General features: G+C 42.4%; 1 protein-coding gene across 3 annotated transcripts in view; it reads right to left on the reverse strand.

Moving 5' to 3' along the window:
• Positions 1-1,190: 1,190 nt before the first annotated feature.
• Positions 1,191-24,815, reverse strand: part of MORC1 (MORC family CW-type zinc finger 1) — a 150,849-nt gene continuing 127,224 nt past the window's right edge. The window contains exons 23-27 of one of the 3 annotated variants that reach the window (XM_043448906.1): positions 22,469-22,615; positions 13,780-13,867; positions 11,651-11,704; positions 4,537-4,731; positions 1,191-1,962 (exon numbers count right to left, since the gene is read on the reverse strand). In XM_043448906.1, coding sequence (XP_043304841.1) covers positions 1,804-1,962; positions 4,537-4,731; positions 11,651-11,704; positions 13,780-13,867; positions 22,469-22,615 — 643 coding nt within the window. In that variant the 3' untranslated portion in view covers positions 1,191-1,803. The remainder of the gene's footprint in view (positions 1,963-4,536; positions 4,732-11,650; positions 11,705-13,779; positions 13,868-22,468; positions 22,616-24,815) is intronic. The other 2 variants (XM_043448908.1, XM_043448907.1) reach the window with 2 other exon arrangements.

The raw sequence follows: 24,815 nt of genomic DNA on the forward strand, positions 1-24,815 counted from the left end.
GAAAAGATACTCAACATCACTGGTTATCAGAGAGATGCAAATCAAAACTACAATGAAGTACCACCGCACACCATTCAGAACAGCCATGACTAAAGAATAAATGCTGGAGAGGGTGTGGAGAAAAGGGAATCCTCCTACACTGCTGGAGGGAATGTAAACTGGTGCAGCCACTATGGAAAAACAGAATGGAGATTCCTCAAAAAACTAAAAATAGCACTGCCATATGATCCAACAATCCCATTCCTGGGCATTTATGTGGACAAAACTATAATCCAAAAGGATACACATACCTCCGTGCTCACAGCAGCACTATTTACAACAGCCAAGACATGGAATCAACCTAACTGTTTATCAACAGATGGACGGATAAAGATGTGCTACAAATATACACAAGATTACTCAGCCATAAAAGAGTGCAATAAGGCCAACTGGTGCAACATAGATGGACCCAGAGGTTTATCATACCAAGCAAAGTCAGTGAGAAAGAGAAGGTCAGATATCACGTACCATTTATATGTGGAATCTGAAATATGAATTTACCCATGAAATAGAAACGGACTTACAGACATACAGAACAGATTTATGGCTGCCGAGGGAGGAGGTGAGGGGGAAGGAATGAATTGGGAGTTCAGGATTAACAAATGCTGCTATTATATACATGGATAGCTGGATGACTTTGCAGTACACCAGAAACTAATAAAACACTGTAAATCAACTACACTTTTAATAAAATTAGTTAAAAAAATAATGAAAAGCACAAGCCTTATGAAAGAAAAAAGAAGAAAAATGTAAATGTCCCTCATAAAATGTATATTTATGTAAAATAAATTTTGGTGTACCTATAGAATGGAATAATAAGGAGCAGTTTAAAGATAAGACAGTCCTACATGTACTGATTCTGATATGGAATGATCTTGAAGATAAATTAACTGAGGAAAAAAACCAGCATTTTTGGATGCTATTACATCCATCAACCATATTTATATCCATAGAATAATTTATAAAGTTTTATATACACTGACTGATTTTGGATGAATTCATAAGTAACTGTTAAAAGCATGCCTCTTAAGAAGAGTAATTAAGTAGCTAAAGACAAGAACATGGTAAAAACTTTCACCATATTCCATTTCACCTGTTTTCAATTTTGTACTACATGCATGTACATAAAAATAAAATTACACAATTACACAAACTATTAAATGTTTTATTGCTCTTATCCAAAGTTGCAAACATTCCTAAACAAATAAAAGTTATCAAGGAAAATGTACAATTCTTACACACATGTGTAATATGTATTCACATTATACCTAGAAGATTGGTTCTTTCTGTAACTCAACAATAAAATTATCATATAAAATATATCCCAAAGTTGTTTTGGGAATGTATATTACCTGCTTTACTGAGTGCTGGTTGTAGTGGAGAAGGGGTATAATGTCTTTTTCAACTGAAGTTTCATAAGGAAGTGATTCTGTAGTCTTTGCGTATTGCTCTTAGGAACCACTGTTTTTACAATCTTTTTAGTGAAAACAAAATATAAGCCTAAACGACATATCTATCTTTCTTAGTAGCTCACATGAGAATTAGAGAACTCTGGAAATGGTTTCTGAAAGAACAGGAAGAGTTACAACACAGAACTGGGAAATATGCAAATTATAACTCAGTCTCCATTTTTAAAATATAAAATTTTCTTACCATTAAACAAGATGAACTTTACAATAACAAGAACAGAGGAGATTTCTCTTTTAAAGACTCTTCCTTTTTTTCTTATTAGCATTTTAAAAAAGGGAATGCCTTTTCTGACTTCTAATTTTGAGAAATACTTTCCTCTTTTTCTAAAAGGAGACGATGCCCTGTATCCGTAGTCACTTTATTAACAAAAGCCTTCTGAAAAAGGAGATTATCTTCTTTTAGCAAAGCTTCTAAGTAAGCGTCAATCTGCTCCAGGTCTCCGGCTGGACCACCCTGGAAAAGACAAGCAGCAGTCATAATAGGGGAAGAAGCTATAGGGTTGAGTCTGGTTGTCTGGGTGACCTTGGACCAGTCTTCCCTACAAGTCATGTAGCAACAAAACCCAGTTTGCATCTGAATAACACTTTTAACCTTTTGAAATGATTTTGAATTTAATCTCATTTTATGTCCACAAGTGGTTAGGACCTTGGATCTTTTTCTTCTTCTTTAGTAGAGGTTGTTTAACTGTGGTCTTTTTTTTCCTTTTGATTTAATTACTTGTCATATTCCTAGAGCCCCCACTCATCTCATATGTGTGTGTGTGTGTGTGTGTGTTAGTTACACGCTCTCCTCTTCCATCTTAAAATTCATGAATTTTGAGCCTTAGAGGCAAAAGAGATGGGTGGGCAAATTCTGACTTCCCTGTTTCTCCTTTTTCCTCTGCAGCATCTTTCCCCACAGCCCGGGCTTGCCGCCCTGACCTGTCCCCCCCCTTTCTCTCTTTCTCTCTTTCTCTACTGGGGTAATCTCAAGCTTTCCTTCCCTAAGTTTCTTGATCCATGAGCAGTTGTACAAATGCTCCCTCTTTCTCTAAATCTCAGTCCCCAGGCCCAACCACGGGATCAACTTGCTCTCCAACTGAGCTCACGGACAGGAGGGATTTTAGGAAGGACCTTTCAGGAATAATCCCGATGTTGTCACTGTTTCCCGGTATCTGGCACTGCCGTAGCTTCTCCATCCCTCTTCTGGTCCCAGTAAACGCGCTGTCTGCTTTGCTCCCGTCGCCCTGGATTTGTTCGGTCCTCTAACAAGTCTGCACTACGCCGCATCCCAGCTTTCTAACTCGGACCCTGTTTCTGCAGCTGGGTCTCCATGATGCCGATATTCACGAGGATTTCAAAATATTCACAGACCCTGAGGCAAGCCCCGTGTGACCTTTTCTGACAATAACGGCTCTCAGCCTATTCAGTCCGGTCTAATCCCCTGGCCCCCGCTTTCTACCCAGCAGGCCAGACTCCCTCCTAGGACTCCAGGCTGGTTCTTGTCCTCAGCTTCCTCATGAGCCGCCCCAACATCTACCCTCTCGTCTCTGCTCTATTCCATCGTAGCTGCTCAGGCAGAGGCAGTGACAACGGAAATTTCCAGTAGGGAAAGCAGGAGCCCTTTGAGCGCCTCTCAATGATACTGGATAAAGCATTTCACGTGACGTGGCGAAAGCCCTTCACCTCTTTACTAAAGTTTGTGAATAAAACAAATTAAGTTAGTGCTGGTATCATTACTTGGGTTACTTTGAGGAAACCCAGGAGAAGCATAAACTACTATTCTTTCATTTATTTTTTCTTAGCTGAACAGATTTGCTATTACGAGAACCAAAAATTTTTATGAACTTTCTTGACAGAGAGCGGTATTCTGTTACTGTGATAAAGAACTTTGGTCTCTAGTTTTTCTCGTTAGTGAAAGAACAGGCATCACTGAAACCCTACCACGTGTGGACCCCATTCACCAGCAAGGCCGTCCTCCAGGCCGAACTCTCCGCGGGGGACAGCTCCCGCCTTCTCACCCTGCATGGCCCAGGAAGGACCCATCTCCTGTCCCAGACTCAGGGCCGACGTCCGAATTTCCTGCGCATCCCAAGACAGTTTTCTCCCCCTTCAGGCCCTGTTCCGCATAATTTTAAAGCAGGTTCTAGGATATCTAAGGGTCTTCCAGGTTACCATGACAATGAGCTGAGCCAAAGGCTGGCCGGGAAGCAGCCTGAGAGCATGCAGGTGCCCACCCACAGTGCTGGGGAAGCAACCGTGTGCGGGCGCTGCGTGTATGATGCCAGCTCGCTCCAGACACAGACCTGCCCCGAGGGCCTCCGCAAAGCTCTCTGAACCCCTCTTAGGGATCTTTCCTAGGAGTCCCACTCAACAACCTTCGTTTACACCCCAAGAAAAGCTGAGCAACACAGACATAGTTCCTGGGCTCACTGTTGATTTCTCAATTTATTTTTTTAACATCTACAGAGACTTTTCAACATTGGCTATATATATTTGAATTTTTGATGTAGTCTCCCCAGCATTTCTATATACTGTAATCAAAGACAGACTGTTCCTTACTGACCCAATCTATCACAGAAGCCCAATTCTTTATGTATTTAAATATACAAAAAACAAATAAGAACAGTAATTCATACTTACATGATATTTCCTGATTTCTCTAACCTCGCTTCTAAGATTAGAAAAGTCTATTTTTAAACCTATGTATTAGGATAAAAATTAAAATGTTTTGTTGTCTGAAAAAATTTTTTTTTAATTCCTACTAGAAATATGCTACTGAGAAGACAGAATAATCGAAATATATCAACAGCCCAAAGCTTCTGATTTTTTTTTTAAGGGAAAAAATAATAGGCCTTTTAACAGTGTTCTAACTTACACTTTGAAGGCTCATTTATACGTAATCTCCAGGCCTTCTTAGGGAGGGTGAGGGCTACAGGAAGTGACCCGTCCACTCAGTAGGTGGACGACGAAGTCAGGAGAGGAAGTCAGCCCGGGGCTCTCTCCACTGCATGCGTTCCTACTGCTGAAACAACACTTCACTACTCACCAGCTGAAGCTTCTGCAATAATACGGCCAGTTTTACACGAAGCTGATTCAGTTTTTCTTCAGTCAGTTTCCTTTTTTCTTCACACTGTCCCAGAGATGCTTCATTAGCCTCTTCTCTACTGTTTGCATCACAGATAACAGACTGCATCTTTCTCTTCAGTTTCTTTTCATACTGGACCATGTACACATCACGGATCTGGGAACGGTTTTAAACCGGTTTTAGCATATTTTAAAAAGACTACGTTCCCCTTCATATCACAGTTCTACACAGCTGTCCCTATATGTGTGTGCCCTGGGGAGTTTACGTTTAAGATACACTCATCCCTTACGGGAACTGACAATCTGATGGAAGAGGAAGAGAAAGGAGGAAAAACGTACAACAGTCTAGTGACTGCAATACAAGCAGGCACACCAAGGGCGGCTCAGAAACCCCTGCTTTGAAATGAAGCAGACAGTGAGTGACGGTTGGATCTCTTCTCCCAACAGGGCTACCATATTCCTCAGGACACGAGGGGGCAGGCGCCCGGGCCCCCTCTCCACAGCACCGGTGGCCACAGACGAGCAGCAACGTGGGGCTTCTAGACAGATTATGTGTCACCCGTGACTCAAATCTGGAGCGTCTGAGAAGCACAGAAGCTGCGATAAGAGGAACTCCTAGTTTGCCAGTCTCCTTGGGTTGTCTGATATGACGTAAAGGCTACGGTTATCTGCTAACATGTATGCCCTTTGCTGATTCAAGAGCCTTGGTGATTTTCCAGGAGCTCATGTTTATTATGCCTCAGACACTTAACGGAGCAGGGAGCCGGCATGGAACAGCAAATGCTGCGATTTCAAAGTGACGTGAACTGCCTGCATCCACATTTTGAGGAGGCCGGGGGTATTCTGAGAAAAGAGATACAGGGCAAGTTCTGTTCTGACCACCATCTGAATGTCACTGCAATAAGGAGAGTCCCGTGTTCTAACACGCTGGGTCGCCGGGAAAACGGTAAGGCAGCCGGGCCTGTGTTCCGCCGCACCTCACCGCACGGGCAGGCCCTGGCCCGGCTCTGTCCGTGTTATTCCGTTTCACTACGCCTTGACCTCCCACACAATTCTCCTTTTTCTATACAATTCTTGAAACAAGTAAACATCCCTAAGTACACTGAATTCTGTTCAGTAGATAGTCACTAACCACTTCCTAAATTCAGGCACTGAATTTTATAATAGGTGATGAAGAGATCAGAAGGTTCATTCTTTGCCCTCCACAACCTTCTAGTCTACAGAATAAGAGAATACAAGTGTGTGAATACTGTATCTTATGGGAGAAAGTGTACTGTGTCCCAAGTCAGGCACAGGTATTACTAGAGTGGAGAGGAGGGTGCGGACTCTCCATTAAACTGAAGAGCATTGAAGTCCTGACTTAAGGTACTTGAGTCAGGTTGAATCAGTAATTTACCTGCAAACGTAAACTTCTCATGTGCTATTAACTGAGGGGATATTTGGGAGTGGGGACCCAAATACCACTCTACAGTGGCAAACATGGGCCATATATATATCATGTGCAGTATTAAAGACAAGACTGCATTGTGAGATCTATAGATTGCCGCATGAAGGAATCTCAGGTATTGTAGAGACTTACACGGCCTGGATGCTTGTCTGAGGGCACAGGGCATTAGACCTGAAACCCCTGACCTGGCTTTCCCTCGTCTTACCTTACTTCCTAAATCCTAGCCCTCGATCTTCCTGGCATACACCAAGCTCTCTCTTGTCACAGGCCCTCTTGTGCTTGCTGCTTCTTTGTTCAGTAAATTCAGCCCCAGGTCTACACAAGGCTCATTCCTGGCCTCAACTAGTATTAAAACATGGCTCAGATATTCCTTGCTCTCTGACTCTGAAATAGCCTCCCCTTCCCCAACACACCGTGACTGTCTTGCACAATTATTTTACAGCATATCACACTGTATGTTTATGTCTTATGTAAGTGCATACTATCTATCTTTCCCTCTGGAATGTAACCTCAATGTAAAAAAAAAAAACGAAAACTGGTTTCATGCACCTTTATTACCAATGCCACAGGGAACTAAACAGTGAAGAGTTGGGATTGCAGATGTTCAGCATTCACCAGCAAGGGGTTTTCACACATGTGGGCCAATCCTGCCTTGAAAAACAGGCTACATTCTGAGATCCTGAGCCATTTTTGAACATCCTTTCTTCAACCTACAAGAAGCTGATGGCTTACAACTAAGGCGACCACCACCTCCTCCAGGAAGCATCACAGACACTTCCAGTGGAGGCTTCCATCAAATCTAGGAAGTGAGATCTCCCACGGCCTGAAGGGAGAGCAGGGTAAATAATTCAACACAGTGGGAATAATGACGGCAGAGTTATAGACAGCTCAGATGTCAGCAGCCAACTATAGTTCTTAGTTTTCAGAACTTTAGAATTTACAGCTTTTGCCATCCTGAACAATAGCCAGGAAAGACTTTCTTATAAAAGGCAACAACAATAATAAAACAAACCCAAACAGAGAAAATCAAAAAGAAATACAGAATATGAAAAACAATATTACTTAGACACATAATAGTATTGCTCATCAGCAATAAAAAGAAACACACAACTGTCACACGTGATGGATTTGAAGGAAATTTCATTGATGAAGAAAGCCACTCATAAAATGACACCTACTCTATGATTCCATTTCAATAACACTCCTCAAATGACACAACTATAGAGATGGATGACAGATTCGTGGTTGCCTGGGGTGAGGGGTGTTTGTGTGTGTGGCACGTGACTATAGCGGGCTACACACTAACACAGGGAGATTTTTGTGGTAAAATGGGAGTTTGAATCCTGACAGGGGTGGTGGTTACACAAATCCACACACAGGATAAAATGAGACACACACTCCACCGATTTCAATTTCCTGGTTTTGATATCATACTATAATTATATGAAATGCTTATATGAAAGATATAAGCATTGGGAAAACTTGGATGAAGGGTACACGGGACCTCTCCACTATTCTATAATTTGCTGGGTATCTATAATTAATTTTTTTTAAAGTTCAAAAGACAGCACTGTTAATACAGTATAGCTTTAAGAATGTTTATACAGCATGCTATATTCAAAATCATATTCAGTCTCTCAAAGTTCACTATCATGTAACCACTGAACTATATTTACTCCAAACACTACTGGCCAACTTAGCCAGTTTCTTGATTTATGCTTCTTCCTTTCTCAGGCTAACATCTCCATGAGGTTTCTATAAAAGGTGAAAATTTTGACAACTTTTAAAGCTCAATGTAAAAGGACTTCTGGCTGTTTTAACATTTTAATTAAGGTGGGTAGAGAATTGTTAACAGGATGAGAGGCTTAGTTCTGCTGGGTAAACTCACTCTTGTAGAGGTATTTGTGGCGGATCAAAAATGGAATTCTTCCAAACCCTATTAATTCAGCATGGAATTAGGATTTGAAAGAAAGGATATTCAACTGAGATTTAATTTTCTGCCTGAATTTAAAAAGTCAGAGCTCTGGCAGCTCTGGAGCTCCAGAATCCTAACAAGTTTGCACAAAGTAAGGCAGGCCTACAAGATCTATAGATTTTTGTCTTCTATAGATCTTTGTCTTCTATTTATAAGAATATGCATGTGTTTGTGCAGGCAGGCACTACAGCAGAAATAATCAACTTTGATTCAATGCATGATAGTAAGGTCCAGATGCATCAAAGGTTCTTATTGATGCCTCTAGAATATGAGAGGATTGCTAATTTCAAGGACTCTATAATCTAATTGGGGAGAAAATGGAATACAAGAAACTACTGTAATATAAGGCAGAAAATTTAATTAATGCTAAAATAGAGGTTTTTTTTTTAAGGTTCACTCAGAACACAGAAATCAAGATTAGCTAGCTTCATATGGAGAGACTAAGGTAGGCTTGAGATAGAAGGAAGCATTGGCTAAGCTCTACAAAGAGTGGGTAGGACTTCAGTGGGCCACCTGTGGACTGGGGAAGTGGGAAAGAGTATTTGGGGGGGATAGCATGGGCAAAGGCTCAGAGGCTGGCCAATGTAGCAGGCTGGGGCAACTCCATTTTGGATGGAGCAGATGGCTTGCAAAAGGAAAGAATGAAAGACGGTAGTTAAGGTTGGGCTACACAGGACCACCAATGGTGCTATGAATCAGCTGCTGTCCTAGTAGTTACGGACACTGCTGACGCAGTCAGGGCAAGGTGACCAGGGAAGTTCGTAACTACCAGGGGACCTCTCCTCATTAAACACACATACCTCAAAGCAAGGTGCGCAGTTATCCCCTAACAGATTTCAACAAATGATTTTAATATTAACAGTTTTTATAACCATGCACTTAAGGCTACCAGACATTAACAAAGTCCCTAAGATCATGTGAGGAAACTCATGATTTCAATTGTTCTGTATTTTGCTTGTGATCTCAGTTTCAAAAGGAACTCATAGTCTCCTGACTCTTTATTTGCTTTGATTCTTTGAGTCCTACTTGCCCTGAACATTAAGAGGATTCTACTCATCCTCTGTTAATATGCTGAATAAACACTTGTTCAGTCTGGCCTCCAAGACCCAACAACTTGGTTCCACTACCAAGTGTAGACACTGAAAAAATATCATTTAGAACAGACATGAAGGACATGGATAAACCTGGATATGCTGAGATGTATGACAAACTAATTCTTAGCAAATTTCTAAGTTTTACAGTGTAAATATTTAAAACAGAGTTCCCTAACCAAGAGATGAAGATCTGTTGAGAGACCCAGGAGCCTCACTGGCTTGTCAAGCTGTCTACCACAGAGCTGGGGCCATTCCTGGTGGGACACTGAGCAGCCTGCCCACCACACGCCCTCCCCACACCAGAGCTTACTGTCAGCATCTCCCCATATACCACTCATCCTGCAACGTCAAGGCGGCTAGTGAGTCAACAAGAATCTCTTATACCAATGGGCTGAGACGCTGCAGTATACCTATCGTTGCTGTTGAGTCACTAAGTCACGTCCAACTCTCTGGAACCACATGGACTGCATAGCCCACCAGGCTCCTCTGTCCATGGGATTTCCCAGGCAAGCATACTGGAGTGGGCTACCATTTCCTTCTCCAGGGGATCTTCCGGACCAGGGATTGAACCCATGTCTCCTACGTAGCAGGAGGATCCTTAACCCCTGAGTCACCTGAGAAGCCTGTAATATACCTACTACAAGTAACACATGAAAATTCTGTAAGGATGAACTGTTACAGTCCGGATAAGAATGAGATGGAAGAAGGTGGGGTCGTGAAAAGAGCTCTGGAGTGGGACAAATCTGGGTTCCAACCCTGAATCTCCTCCTGACTTGAATCATGACACTGGAATGTTGTCTTTCTGATTCTCCACTTCCCTACTGCTAACATGGAGACAGTGGCACCTACCTTCCCGGTGACGTGAGAGTCAAATGAGGCCACATAAATAAAAGCCTAGTTTAGTGCCTGACACTAGTGACTCTTAGTCAATCACAGTGTCAGATTCACTGATGAAAATATTAGTGCTAGTATTAGCTAGGATAAGTAGTAGCTAGGATAAGCTACTACTTATCCTAGCTACTAAGATAGTAGCTACTACTATCCTAGCAGTAGCTAGGATAAGACAAAAAATAAGCTGGAAAAAAAGGCTGTCTTTTATTCTATTAGGAAACGCTGACAGCTAAGTCTTCATACTGAAAATGTTCAATTGCAGCTTTCTCAAAAAAAACATTATCCAGAAAATAAATTCATTTTTCAGTTGAACAATGATGAGAAATTAAGAGCTACAATATTCCTTCATTTCCAGTTGCTTATCACAGGCCAGCAGACACTCAGGGAGAGACATCAGAGGCAAATATATCAACAGGGGTATTACATTTAGACACACCCGAAAATTCAAACACTTTGTGACACAGCCTTTTTAGAAGAAATCTAGATTAGGTTCTAATTTTCATTTCAAGTCTGCCTAGTTACATGCTTCGGGGAACTTCTATTTCATTTATAAAACATGAATATTCAAATGTTACTCCATTCCCTACAAAAGGGATAAGGAGATGCCTCTGCTTATGGCTATACTGAACACAACTTCGGGGAGCATGAGTCACCTCCCAGTCTTTACAGATGTGCATGTTATTATGAGAGCTTTCCAGAAGATGGCTGTAAACGTAAGCACCTGGAAGAAGATGCTAGTATGTGTGCTAGTGATGGAGCTGGTGCACCTGTCAGAGCAAACACAGGTGAAGGGTCAGCGGAGACCAAACATCTCAGCGTTGACCCTGGTGCCATGAAAAGTTCCAGACTGTTGTGGCCTCCATGAAGCATCTGGGAACTTCTGGGGTGGCACTTGGCTCCAATGCTAATCCCTTGTATTGACTGGGCCAACTTCACACCTTGCAATCTCAGTTCCCTTAAGTGTGAATTAAAGAAGTTGAGGGCATATGATTTTGAGATATTTCTCCAGTAGAGCCAAAGGACTCTGTGGACTCTCTTCCCCTCCCCCACCAAGGGAATCTTGAAGAACTAGATACACTGTATTATAAGAAAACTTAATTAAAAAAAAAGAAAGAAAAGCGTCTGCTGAGAGAAAGATTATAATGAAATACACCAAAAAATACCAGTGATCTCTGAATGGTTTGGGACAATGGATGAATTTCTTAAAATTCCTTTTAATTTCTTTTATCGGCATTAACTATTTTTATATCCACTTTTAAAAGAGAAAAATCATAAACTTAAAAAACTGTTGATAGAATTTTAGAAACCCAAGAGATATCATATTGTCCAAAACAAAGACGTTGACGTACAAATGATTTCTGATTTAGCACAGTGTATCGAAGATTCAATGACTCTATTTCTTAAAGACTCCGAATGTCACATTTCCTGTTCAAAATATAGTCCAATTCCAAGTGTTTCATAAGCTTTATGGTTGGGAAACATTTGCATCTTTAAAATTCAAAACGATGTTGCTTTGTGACATCTGACATGCTACACATTAATCTAAGTCTTGATAAGTGAATGCAAATTTGATTTTCTTTCAAATGTAACATTTGGAAATGTGTATTATTTCTCCTTTGGAACACAGGATCATTTAGAATATAAATGACTGCACTGAAAGGAAGCTTACCTGGTTGAAACACATTTTCAGCTTTTTGTTTGTCTGTTCTGGGCACTGCTCCAGCTGTTTTCATAAATGATAACAGAACAGGATATTAACTTTTAGAGAATGAGCTGTCTACAGCAGAGTTATAGCGTGTAAGTATCTGGTATAAACAAAGCATCAGAGTCTAGAACTTGCCAATATTGGTACTGTGGGTCTTTTAAGTCTGAGTCTAATTAATTACCTACAGTAGACCTCACCTCATTCTAAAAAGCGATTAAGGTGGCTTACATTATACAATATGGTTTGTAAAATTTGCAGATGAAAAAGAAAATCAAGGTGAGGGAAAAGTAAATGATAAATAATAAATAAAGAGGTTGGAGTCAGGATATCATGGATGGGGACACAACAGAAATAATCTGGGGACAGACACTGACCCATGGGTCGGTATTTAAAGCTAGAGACTAGTTGAGGTCACCTAGAAACATTTAGTAGAAGAAGGTGGGACAGGAACATGTCCTCAGAAATGCCAATGCCTAGCAAACAAATGGAGAAGAGGCGGCCAGCACAGAGGGTGGGAGGGAGGGAAGCAGGAAAGTGAAAATTTTCTGCTGTCATGGAAGTTACACAAAGAAAGTGCTCCAAGAAAGAAAGAGTGGTCAACTGCACTGATGTCTCCAAGAGGTCAGGTAAGAGAAGCGACTGCTGCAGAGGTCAGGAGAGTGGTCACCGGTGGCCTGACGAGGCAGCCCAGCGAAGCCGTGGAGTCAAGCTCCACGGGAAAGAGCGAGCTGAGAGTCGACGGCAAAGCAACAGAAGCCGTGATGCAGGACTTCATCCAGGATCAGACGAAGGCATATGGCACCTCCGAGAATCATCACGCGTGCTCTTTTCACTGATACCTGTGACTTCATCCAGGGTCAGATGAAGGCACATGGGACCTCTGTGAATCATCACACGTGGCTCTTCTCACTGATACCTGTGACTTCATCCAGGATCAGGTGAAGGCACATGGGACCTCTGAGAATCATCACACGTGGCTCTTCTCACTGATACCTGTGACTTCATCCAGGGTCAGATGAAGGCACATGGGACCTCTGTGAATCATCACGCATGCTCTTTTCACTGATACCTGTGACTTCATCCAGGATCAGGTGAAGGCACACGGGACCTCTGCGAATCATCACGCGTGGCTCTTCTCACTGATACCTGTGACTTCATCCAGGATCAGGTGAAGGCACATGGGACCTCTGAGAATCATCACACGTGGCTCTTCTCACTGATACCTGTGACTTCATGCAGGATCAGGTGAAGGCACATGGGACCTCTGCGAGTCATCACGCGTGGCTCTTTCCACTGATACCTGTGACTTCATCCAGGATCAGGTGAAGGCACACAGCACCTCTGAGAATCATCACGCGTGGCTCTTCTCACTGATACCTGTGACTTCATGCAGGATCAGGTGAAGGCACGCAGCACCTCTGCTCTTCACTGATCCCTTTTCGCATGCTCCCATCTTTTCCACAAGCGACACCAGGCGTGGGGGTGGAGACGGAGCCCCCCACCCTCTGCACCCGCTGGGCCGCCTCCAGCCCCGTGAGCAGCTCGGGTGGCCTCGGGCCTGCACCCCTCACTCAGCCTGGGCCCAGCCTGCGGGGGCTCAGCAGCTCAGGGCCTGCCTCCTGGGAGCTGGTGCCACGCTCAGCCCGTGTGCCCCAGGGGATGCTGGGCAAAGTTTTCCTTCTCATCACAGACAGCTTCGCCCCTGAGAGGAGACTGCGTAAATGTGGACACCATTTCCTTCATCCTTCCCTGTGATGTCCTACTGACTCTAACCCAGTCTTCTCCTTGGTTCCTCATAAAAGGGGGCTGAGGGAGAGTACCTAAGGAACAGGGACTGTTTCTGGGGCAGGGAGGGAAGTCAAGGACCATGTCCTGCTCTTTCCATCTCAGTGACCAACTACTCCCAGTCTGCACAATCTTCCCAGAGTTTAATTAAACTTTGGCCACCTTTGTTTCCCATGCAGCTTTAATTCTCAGCCACCCACTTGATTCACTGAATCTATTCTAGGTAACCCTTTACATTTCTCTGCGCTGCAGATTCAATTCAGGGTATTATGTCATCTTCTCAAAGTTTAAAAAAAAAGCCAGCTTACCTCAAAACTTGCTGTAAGTTCCTCCAGGGATGTGTGGCCAAACTCTGATGGTAGCTGATACTCAGGAAAAAAATACAGAAGAATCTCCCTGGGAACGTAAGCACAGTAGAGACGGGAATACACCAAGAAAAGAGACGCAGCGCTCATCTGTCAGAAACAGACCTGTCTCCTGGGTTCTGTGAAATTGTCTTGGCAAAGATAAACATTCACAACTGGCAAACAGTTAGTTTTTATCACTGGCGTCAGAGTGTTCTACCAAAGGCATGACTGGGCAGAGGGAAGTGGCTGTGCTGTCAAAGGACAGCAGGAGGAATCCTCTGGGGATGGAGTGCTGTGTATCCTGACTGTGTCAGCGCCAATATCCTAACTGATACATTGTTCTATAGCTTTGCAAGATGTTACAAAACCAGATAAAGGGTGCAGGGGACACCTCTGTATTACTTCTTACAACAGCCCGTGAACCTGCATTTATTTTAAAATAAGACGTTGATTAAAGCAAGTGAGCATGAGCTCACGACGCCCATCCCTAAGCAAGCAGTCCAGAAGACCCTTGCACCTACTTGAATGGTCTCCCTGGCAGAGGTCCAAGCCAACACTGCAAATCTCCTGGAGGAAAAGAGGCTGACTACAGGCTGACTGATTTTTTTTTCCTAAAAAATCCAAAGAACTGAACTCTCTGGAGTAATGTTTTCATCCAGGACTATTTCAAGAACTCATACATGGACCCAGCTCCTTCTAGACAGCAATGGTCACTGTCCTGACAGGCGCTTCATTTTGTCAAAAGGCAGGAGCACTCTGTCCTTCTAGTGTGATGACTTTTCTAGGATTAATCACATAGATGACACGTATTTCATTCCTGGGAGAACAGGAAATCTAGAAATTTAGTTACCACATCTTCAAAGTGAATAATGTTATGTTGAAGTGTTCCAAGAACTTCCAAGGGATTTACAAAATTTTTTCAATTATAAAATAACTTGGCACACAAAGAATAAAACAGCTCTTTCTTATGTAATTTACACTCCCAGTATTTTAAGTATATTATTGGTGGTGATATTCATTTGTAATTTTGAGGCGATTTAATCTGAAAAGTTAAAACTCCTCAGGATTTCACAGTAGTGAACGTAAAACACACAGACACAGCACCTCAGAATTATCTGCCTGGCTAGAAGAAGCTGAGTGGGTAGGAGGAAGGAGGACATGGAGTTTCTGGGTATTTGAGCTGAGCAGAAATCAGACGGCATAGAAAGAAAAGCTTCAACTAGACTCCCTGGGAAAGGGGGCCTGGGGTCAAGTTTATGGTGGGTTTGGTGGGGCAGAAGCGGTGAGAGGTTTTTAAGTACAAACCACCCCTTTCCTTCCCTAAATCTAGCCTCCTTCCCTCCAATACAAACACAGAGTTGAAACCGCATCTAAGCATCTCCTTTTCCTGGTGGGTATAAATTCTTTTGGGTTTAGATTCAGAGCTAATCAGCAATCTTCTAAGGAAGTATTTGTAGAGAAACAAATATGTGGAGGTGGTGGCATGTGGTGGGGAATGGGGGAGGGTAAAGGGGCAGGTTGGGGAGAGGCAAAGTCCTGAATCCGTTCTGGATTACTCTCAGTCTGTAAAATCTCTGCATCAAAATTCACATGAAACATCATTATAGTCTGAATAATGTCTCACACATGTGTACTATTATTTCTAAAGACAGAGAGGTAAAGACACAGACACACACAGAGAGAGAAAGATTACTTTTTAAAGTAAAACACTTTATATAAAGGTTTTATGGAATCACTTGTTACAAATAGCTCTTGTCATGGTTGTATTTTCTCAGTATCCTCAAGCTCATTCTCAATATCCTCAAGCTCATTCTTTCCACCGACATTTCCCAAACCTCTGCTAAAACCCAGCCTTTATCTAGTGGCACTTTCCAGAGCCTGGCATCATGCCCCCATGCTAGGAACCCAATGCAATCTTATTACACCGAATTCAGCCTAGTAGAGAATGCAGACGTGGAAGCAAACCACCCAGGACAGTGTCACAGAGGCTAACACGAGAACGCAGCCTCATGGTTACCCGGGGGAGGGGCCCGGCTTTGCGCTTGGCAGGCCCCAGAGGAGGAGCTGGAATTAGCCAGCTGGAGGGCAGGGGGTTCAGCCTGTGAAGAGAGAACTGCAGGCCAGCACTGTATGCTGGAGAACTGGGGATTTTCTGATGGCGTTGAGAGCCCTGGTCAGATTCAACCATTCTTTCTAAAGTGCTAAAAATGTGCTAAATGTTGCCATAGGCTTTATATACAAAACTTCATAAAATACTTACGGAAGCTCTTTGATTGAGGATTTAGTCCTATTTCAGTCTCTCTGGTTCTCTAATTGTTAAGGACCCTCATCCCTACCCTGGGACTTCCCAGATGGATCAGTGGTAAAGAATCTGTCTGCCAATGCCGCAGATGCAGGTGACGTGGGTTCGATCCCTGGGTAGGGACGATCCCCTGGCGGGCTACAGTCCATGGGGCCACTGAGAGTCAGACACAACTGAGAAACTCAGCACACGCCCACCCCGACCTTTAGTCTCCTTCTCTGCCCCTCTCCCTCTGGGACCCCAGTGTCTAGCTTTGTACCCTCTTCTCCATATGGCTTCTGCTAAACAGTTCTTCCCTTGGGGATTCTGTCCCATGAGACTGACAAAGAAAACAAATTATTAATATCCTGCTCCTGCAGTTTGCAAGCACAGACACACAGACCTTCATGTTTTCCTTTTCCTGAAAAACTAACTCAGGAAAACTCTTAACACTACTGAAAAGAGGGTAAGCTACCAAGAATCACAAATGTAGGGTCTGAAAGGAGATGCTTGAGAACTCTTTAAAAATTCTTTATTTATTGTCCTGAGTCCCTTTCTTCAAAGATAATCTTCAATGACACCTTCTTCTGTTCCTGAGGATATATTTCATCAAACCTCTCTCCACCCTCAAACTTTAGGTTCCCTTTAAGACAGAGATAGTGATCCTCTAATCCACAGAAGGTCCCACAAGGAGGTACTCAGCACAAAACAATAGGAATAAACTGCTGTCTGGAGTATCCAGGTGGACGCTGTGTATTCCGGGGGGACTCATGAACTAAGTGGGCTTCCCTAGTAGCCCAGACGGTAAAGCATCTGCCTGCAATGCAGGAGACCCGGGTTCGATCCCTGGGTCGGGAAGATCCCCTGGAGAAGGAAATGGCAACTGACTCCAGTATCCTTGCCTGGAAAATCCCATGGACAGAGGAGCCTGGCGGGCTAGAGTCTACGGGGTCACAAAGAGTCGGACACGGCTGAGTGACTAACACACACACGAACCAAGCGCCACCATTCACGGGGAGTCTTTTTGCAGCAGGAACACCCCTTCTTCCCTTGGAGCATTTGCTCACAGCTCTACCCCCAAACTTGATAATAAAATCAGGAATTTGTCTTTAATAACATTATCTCTCTTCTTGGGAGCTCAAGAAATAAGCACCCTAAAGATCCTTCAGACCTATTGTTTGCCTCCAGGACTGTGATAGTTCTTGGCTATGCTGCCCGTTTCTGCAGAAACCAAGTATCTGCAAGTCTGAGCTGCAAATTTTTATCGAGTTCAACTAGTTGAGCTACAACACGGAAATCAGCTCTGTCTCCATATACATGAAGACCAGGCTTTGAAAAGCTCCAGCTCAGGGCCACTTCCTTTTCAGTCCATGGTCATATCCTTTCTCAACAGAGTACTTTTTCCTGAAGAAAAATCTTTCTTGCATTCACACAGCTCCACTCTTTCTATATACAAGCAGAGATGCACAGAGTTTCCACATTATCTTGCTCTCTTTGAAGCATAAATTAGTTAATAAGAAGCTTGGTCTTGGCTAAGCAGAGGAGCAAGCCTCCTACCTCAGGAAGAGTGAAACTCCCTTCTTCACTCCAGTGAAAAGGCTACAGAAATGACACGGCTCCACTTTTTAAAGCCAGGAGTCAAATCCTGATTTCTGATAGACCTCAACTGCTAATTTTTTTTTAAAAATTGTGATCTTTTCTTTTGCTTCCATAATTCATAGGCATACATGCTCAATTGCTCAATCATGTCCAACTCTTTACAACCCTATGGACTGTAGCTTGTCAGGCTCCTCTGTCCATGGAGTTCTCCAGGCAAGAATATTGGAGGGGGTTGCCATAACTGGCAGCAACCTGTAAAAAGTAACTTTCTTTTTAAATTTTTTTTGGTATTTTTAAAAGTTAAGGTAATATAAAGCATATTTATACTTTTGTACAGATGAAATCAATGAAGTCTGACATTATCAAATTTACATATACAATGATAAACTAAAAAGGCATTACAGGTTAGCATTTATGAGTAAAAACTGTGAGACCAGATTGCCAAGATTTAAATCCCAGTTCTACCACTTAAGAGTTATGTAATACTGGGCAAATTACTTAACCTCTGCATACCTCAATTTTCTCATCTGTAAAATGGGGATAATGAAACTATCTATTTATAAGGCAGTTGTAAGGTTTAAGTGAGTTAACATATGCAGAGGCCTCAGGACAGGGCCTGGCACACAGTAAGTGGATCATAAATAGTACTGTTGTCATTGGAAGTGATCTGAGATTTGATACTGCTCCAATATTTAGGACCATTTGACAAAATTCAGCAATCTGGATCTCAGTTTACCTTATTTACCTCTTACTAACTAACACAACTCAGATGCACCCCATTATTTGAAAATACTTTAACATCCAGCATTATTATTCACTGCTTTTTACATTAATCCCTTTCAATTTAATTAAAAGTGTTCATTGAAAATCTACTAATATATGTCAGACACGGTGTGGAAGATTCAATCTGTTTTCAAAGGAGTTACTACATTTGCAGATTAAACAAATTAATACATATAAAACAAAAAATAATGCAAGATAGGAAAATGCTAAACTGAGCATAATCAGGTGATAAAATGGACAATAAGAACTACATTAATTTATAAAATGAACCTAGTGGAAGAGGCCCACTTAGCAGTGTTGAAAGGGATAAGGAGGACGTCACATTCGAAGTGACCCAAGTGGAGGGAACATTCCACACCCTGCAAAGGAACCGACGGCTCTCTTATCTGTGACAAGCAAGACAAGCCTGGTGGACAACCATGATCATAAAGAATACGGTGCCCTCCACGCGGTAGACAGGCCACCAAAACCTTCATGCCTGGAAGAATTTAAAGTCTAGTTAACACAAGGACTAACATGTGGACCAAACAGTAGAACAGTGCAGAATAAGGAGAAAAAAAAACAAAACATAATGCGAAGACAAGAAATCTTTCTTCACTGGTGAAATGTAAGAAAACACACTACATCTTGCTAGAGGCAAAAGAGAAAATCGGTACATGAGGAGCTCCTTTTATTCCAGTTAAAACCCGGTGTTGTGTACAATTCTTTTCCCAGTGAATATTTTTATAAAATAATCACCACAAAAAAATTCAAGCCAGTATAGAAAGGAGCTTATTTATTAATTCATTTGGCTTTCAGAGAATTCCATTGATAATACTATGATGATTTTAAGTACTGAAGATTCTGCATGTTCATTAGGGAGATGGTTTCTGGGAAATTTTAATTTTCTACTGATGCCTAATGATAGAAGTAGATGCACCCTACAGTCTCAGCACCCTCAATCAGACCATCTCCTTTTTCATCACGTGTAACTCATTAAACTGAACAGTGATGATATACTTAGAGGCAGAACAAAAATTAGACAAGTAAAAAAATAAAGAAAATGATAATGTATAGTTGTACATCCAAACTCTGCTACCATACAACCAGGCAAGTCTCTCCAGGCTTACAGTGTAGAGATAGCAAAGCATGTGTGGTATCTGTATGTGTGTACGTATTATAAAAAGTGTGTGTGTGTGTATGTAAGTGTGTGCATGTGTGTGTATGTAAGTGTGTGCATGTGTGTGTGTATGTAAGTGTGTGCATCTGTATGTATGTGTATATATATGTAAGTGTGTGCATCTGTGTGTGTGTGTATATGTGTGTGCATCTCTGTGTGTGTGTGTGTGTGTGTGTGTGTGTGTGTACACTGTGATTAAGAGGATGGAATTCCAAATCAGGCAGCCTGGACTCAAACGCAGCCCCGTCCTTGGCAGCTGTGAAATTCTCTGACTTCAAGTGTTACTTGGTTTCTATCTTTTTTTTTTTTTTGGCCACACCAGGTAGCGTGTGGGACCTTAGCTGGATTGAGACCAGGCCCCCTGCACTGGAAGCTCAGTGTCTTAACTACTGAACCACTAGGGAATTCCCTAGTTTCTCTTTATCAGTTTAACTTAAAAAAAAAAAGTTAAAAATAATATCAGCTTTGTAAGTTTGTGTAAGGAGCTAATGTATACAAACCACTTGAGTGAATGAATAAAATATAATAATAATGACTTTTAAATGGTGGCTATTATTATCAAGAAGGTCTGGTTCACTTGAAGCAATGTTCCAGTCATTGGACATGTCATATACATTGTTCATACATTTAAAAATAATATGCACATATTTATTCAGATGTACACAGGCATATTCATATATAATTTATTGCATACTACCATGTCTCAGGGACCAATTGACATGCCTGAATCTCATAACTAGTAAGAATCCAGGATTCAAAGTTATGGCTACCCAACATCAAAGATGAGGATCTTACATAAAACTTCTGATCAAGTACTGACAGAAGGCAAGAAAACAGTTGGAGAATCCCATTCTTTAGGGACTATGCCGGAGGCCATGGCAATCTGACACTGACACCCACCGTATCACTGGGTGATACTGGGGCTGTCCTGAGGTCTGGTTTTCTGTTCTACTCCCACGCTAGTACAAGCCTGCCAACCCTGGCCACATGCAGAGTCGGTGGTCTTGACTTAGTGTTCAGGGATGCAGCACGCTGACTTCACCCCTTGGTCAACAACTTGTCACTGGGTTCCTACTGTCATTAGAGAAAATGCGTCCTGATGCAAAGTTCAAAGTGGATCCACCTACATATAACAGGAGCACCCCTCTTTCCCCGGGGCAGGACAGGCATCGGACGTATGTTCCTGAAGCACAGCAGGTGGGCCTTCATGCTCATGTAGCGCAGCCCCACAGCCCTGGATGCGGCCACAGAGACTTCCCGAAAGCCCGGGGCAGCTGCAGAAAGGCATCCAATTCTTACAGTCATTTGCAGTTTCACACACAGGACCCTAGACCCCATCATGGGCCTGAGTAGGGGCCCTAGCTCCCTGTATATATGCCCTACCTCTACCTCTCTCTTCCTACCTGTTTGCATTCTTTGCCGACTCTCTTCTTCAGGAAGATGTTGTCAGTCTCTGATGAGAAAGTCAAGGTGTCCTAAGGGGAAATATGCTTCCAGCTAGAGCATGCTGTATGTTTCCTTCTGCTGAACGTCTCTCACCTTAACCAGGCCGCTCACAGTCTCTGAAGCCCAACCAGACCGATGGGCTGCACTGATTTATGGTGTTTCTGCTCCTGACCCCCAGCCTCTCATATGACACCTATTTGAGGGCATTCTTCTGTAGAGTCACTTCTTTGGCTTGATTGTAAAGACCCCTATCTTTGGTCCCTACTTGGAAAATCTCTGAACCTTGAACTTTACACTCATGTCTCCATCCTTGCTGGTAGTACAGATGTGAGACCTGGGCCGTAAAGAAGGCTGAGCGACAAAGAATTGATGCTTTTGAGTTGTAGTGCTGGAGAAGACTCCTGAGAGTCCTTTTGACAGCATGGAGGTCAAACCAGTCCGTCCTTAAGGAGATCAACCCTAAATAACTCATTGGAAAGACTGATGCTAAAGCTAAAGTTCCAATTTTTGGCCACTGGATGTGAGGTGCTGACTGATTGGAAAAGACCCTGATGCTTAGAAAGATTGAGGGCAGGAGGAGAAGGGGGCAACAGAGGGTGAGATGATTGGATGGCATCACCAGCTCAATGGACAGGAATCTGAGCAAACTGCAGGAGGCGGCCATGGCCACTCACTCCAGTATTCTTGCCTGGAGAATCCCACAGACAGAGAAGTCTGGCAGGCTACAGTCCATAGGGTCTCAAAGAGTCGGACACACAGCAACTGAACCACAACTCCATCCTTTGAGGACTGAGATCCAGACATTTAAATCCCTCATTAACCACACCCACGAATGGTAAGATTCTACACTGAAGCAAAAAGTAAAACTTAGTTTCTCCAAATAAGTTCAGTATCTAAAGCTACAAAAAAGACTTCTTAGAAGGCCATACTGTCATTAGGGTCTGAGTGAGGCAGAATAGAAAAATAAAAGAAGGGACACGACAGAGGGAGGGAGGGAAGGAGGGAAGGAGGGAGAGGGGAAGGAAGAAGGAAGGAAGAAATTCAGTAAGAATTTTCTCTTTCCCCTTCACAATAAATGTCCCTCATTCATTTGTTTTTAATAGCCCTTTCTGTCCTATCTTCTGTCCTTACAAATTCTGATTCTTTATTTCACTGGAGAGAAAACTAACAGCCACTATATCACTGGACCATGTCACAGCACGGCAGTTAGTGACAATAATTTGGTTTCCAAAGACATGTAACCCACACTATATCTAAATCAGTGCAGTTAGGAGACAGGTCGTTCTATTGAATTTTCTCAATAATATTACCACTCAATCGAGAAAGAAAATCAGCAGTTGTCACTGCTTAGAAAATTCAACAAAGCAGGTAAATATCTTTACCTTAAATTAGATGTCAGTTTTCTTACTGTTTCCTTGACAGACGTGCTTTGAGAAGATTCTGTCAGTGAAGAAGCAGCTATATAACCACCACTCACAGAAACTCTGGCTTTGTATCCAGAACTTGGATTCAAATCTTCCACTGGCATACTGGGCAAAAACAAGCTGAGGTTTAGAATTTCGAAGTGGAAATCATATTAGAGCTAATAAATGAAAAAATATCAATACACAACAAATGAGGTGTCAATATACAACAAAAGAATGCATGGACATAAATGTAATGTTGAAAAGTATCATTTACACAGCTATATAAAAGCAATTCTCAATTATATGAATACCGTTTATTCCTGAAAAATCTTGTTTCAAGGTTTTTGGGTAACCACAATTAAATAGAACTGGCGGTAATTTATTTTTAACAACAGCAGTCATCCACCACTTGCCTCTTATTTGTTGAAAGAAGTTTTTAAACCCAAGTTCTACTTTAGCCTGTGGGGGAGGGACACTGTTAGCTGCTCAGTCATGTCTGACTCTTGGGGGCCCCGTGGACTGCAGCCCGCCAGGCTGCTCTGTCCGAGGAGTTCTCCAGGCAAGAATACTGGAGGGGGTTGCCATTTCCTGCTCCAGGGTATCTTCCTGACCCAGGGATCAAACCCGGGTCTCCTGCATGGCAGGCAGATTCTTCAGAGTCTGAGCCACAGCCCGTGGGAGGGTAGGTACTGAAGGTGGGTCCAGAAATAAAGCAAAGTCAGTTGAAAGAAATAGTCAAGATCTGAGGGAAGAAGTGTTTCAGGTGAAGGTAATGATACTAGGGTATAAATAAAGCAGGGTCTCTGAGCGATACTTGAGAAGGCCAGGCTGCAGGGGCGGGCCCCCAGGGAGACGCAGACAGAGGGCCTGAGGGGCACCGGCCGCGGCGCGGGGACGGGGGCTTCTTCTAGCAGAGCAGGCGCTCCCACCCGAGGGTTTCTTACATGGGGGGCAGGCAATCTGACGGACACATGTTTTAAAAGGGTAACTGGCTGCAGCATGGAGATTAACGAACAATGATGATCCATGAAGCAGTGTGCAGGGTGTTAACGAGGCCTACGGGTTTCAGTATTAAGAGAATAAAAAAGCTTCAGAGGGCTGAGGGGTACGCAATATGGGAGGCAAACCTGGGTAGGTAGGTTGGGGCAGATGACGCAGAGTCGTGTCTATCAAGCGAAAAGGAGATTTTTGTCATCCCTTCTTGCTAACATTCATGAATTAAGACCACAGCTCTAGAGAGCTTCCTGTATTCACACCATATGGGTCTTTTTTAAAAAACTGGATAATAGTTTATAGCAAATCAAAGTGGTTCTACTGTCAACAGTTCTTTGGCATTAATTGTACTGTCTAACTTCAGCTGATACTGTACTTAAGACTAAGAACATTATAACTAACGCTTAATTGTCCATTAAAGAACATTCACACAGTGTCTGGCACTTATTAACTATAACCTCCTTTATGCTGAAATTTTATTAGAGAAGTCCTTAAAGTTTTTTTTTTAATTTTATTTTACCATTTTGGGGAAGCTGGACACTCAGGCTGCTGTTGGCATGGACAGACACGCCTCCCTGAACCTCTGCATCTTCTCCCTCCACATAATGCCAGAGCCTACTTCACAGAGCTGTGCCCGATTATACAAGGTATACACAGAATCTCTGCCTCCTGTTACTAAGTCCTCAGTAGACGGTACCAAGTTAGCACTGTCATTATAATCATCTTCATTATTACTACCACTACTAAATGAATTTGATAAGATTCTTCCATTAAGGTTTTCTTAACTGGATCATAGTTCTAACATTCATATTGTAGTTACGATTCAAAGATTATTTGAAGAAAATCACAAATTCATAAAAATCTAAAAGTAATATATGAAATAATACACAAACACACATACATGACATGTGTATACACATACACACATACAGACATATTCAGACAGAGTGAGGTAAGAATTTGCTTCCTTGAAAACATTTTTTCCTTCTATTGGAGGGCCAAAATATTCAGCTGATTATATTTAAATGTGACAAAAGCCTCGTGTCAAGAATATCCTAGCATACAATGATTATTACACTTACATACATGTATGGAAATAAGATTATAAGCCATACAAAAAAACTAGGTCATGATTTCATAGTCATACCTTACATATACATGACATTTTCATTCTTTGACTATATTAGAGTAATTTGAGTTAGCTGCTTGCTGTGAGTAGGAAGGTAAGCCTGTTCCATTCCTGAATCCTCACAAAAGAAAATGAAAAGGTTTGGGAAAAGAATAAGAAATCTAGGGTATTCTATTCTTTCCTGTCTCCTTTAAAATTCTG

Source organism: Cervus canadensis, chromosome 27, assembly GCF_019320065.1.
Source record: "Cervus canadensis isolate Bull #8, Minnesota chromosome 27, ASM1932006v1, whole genome shotgun sequence".
Lineage (NCBI taxonomy): Eukaryota > Metazoa > Chordata > Mammalia > Artiodactyla > Cervidae > Cervus > Cervus canadensis.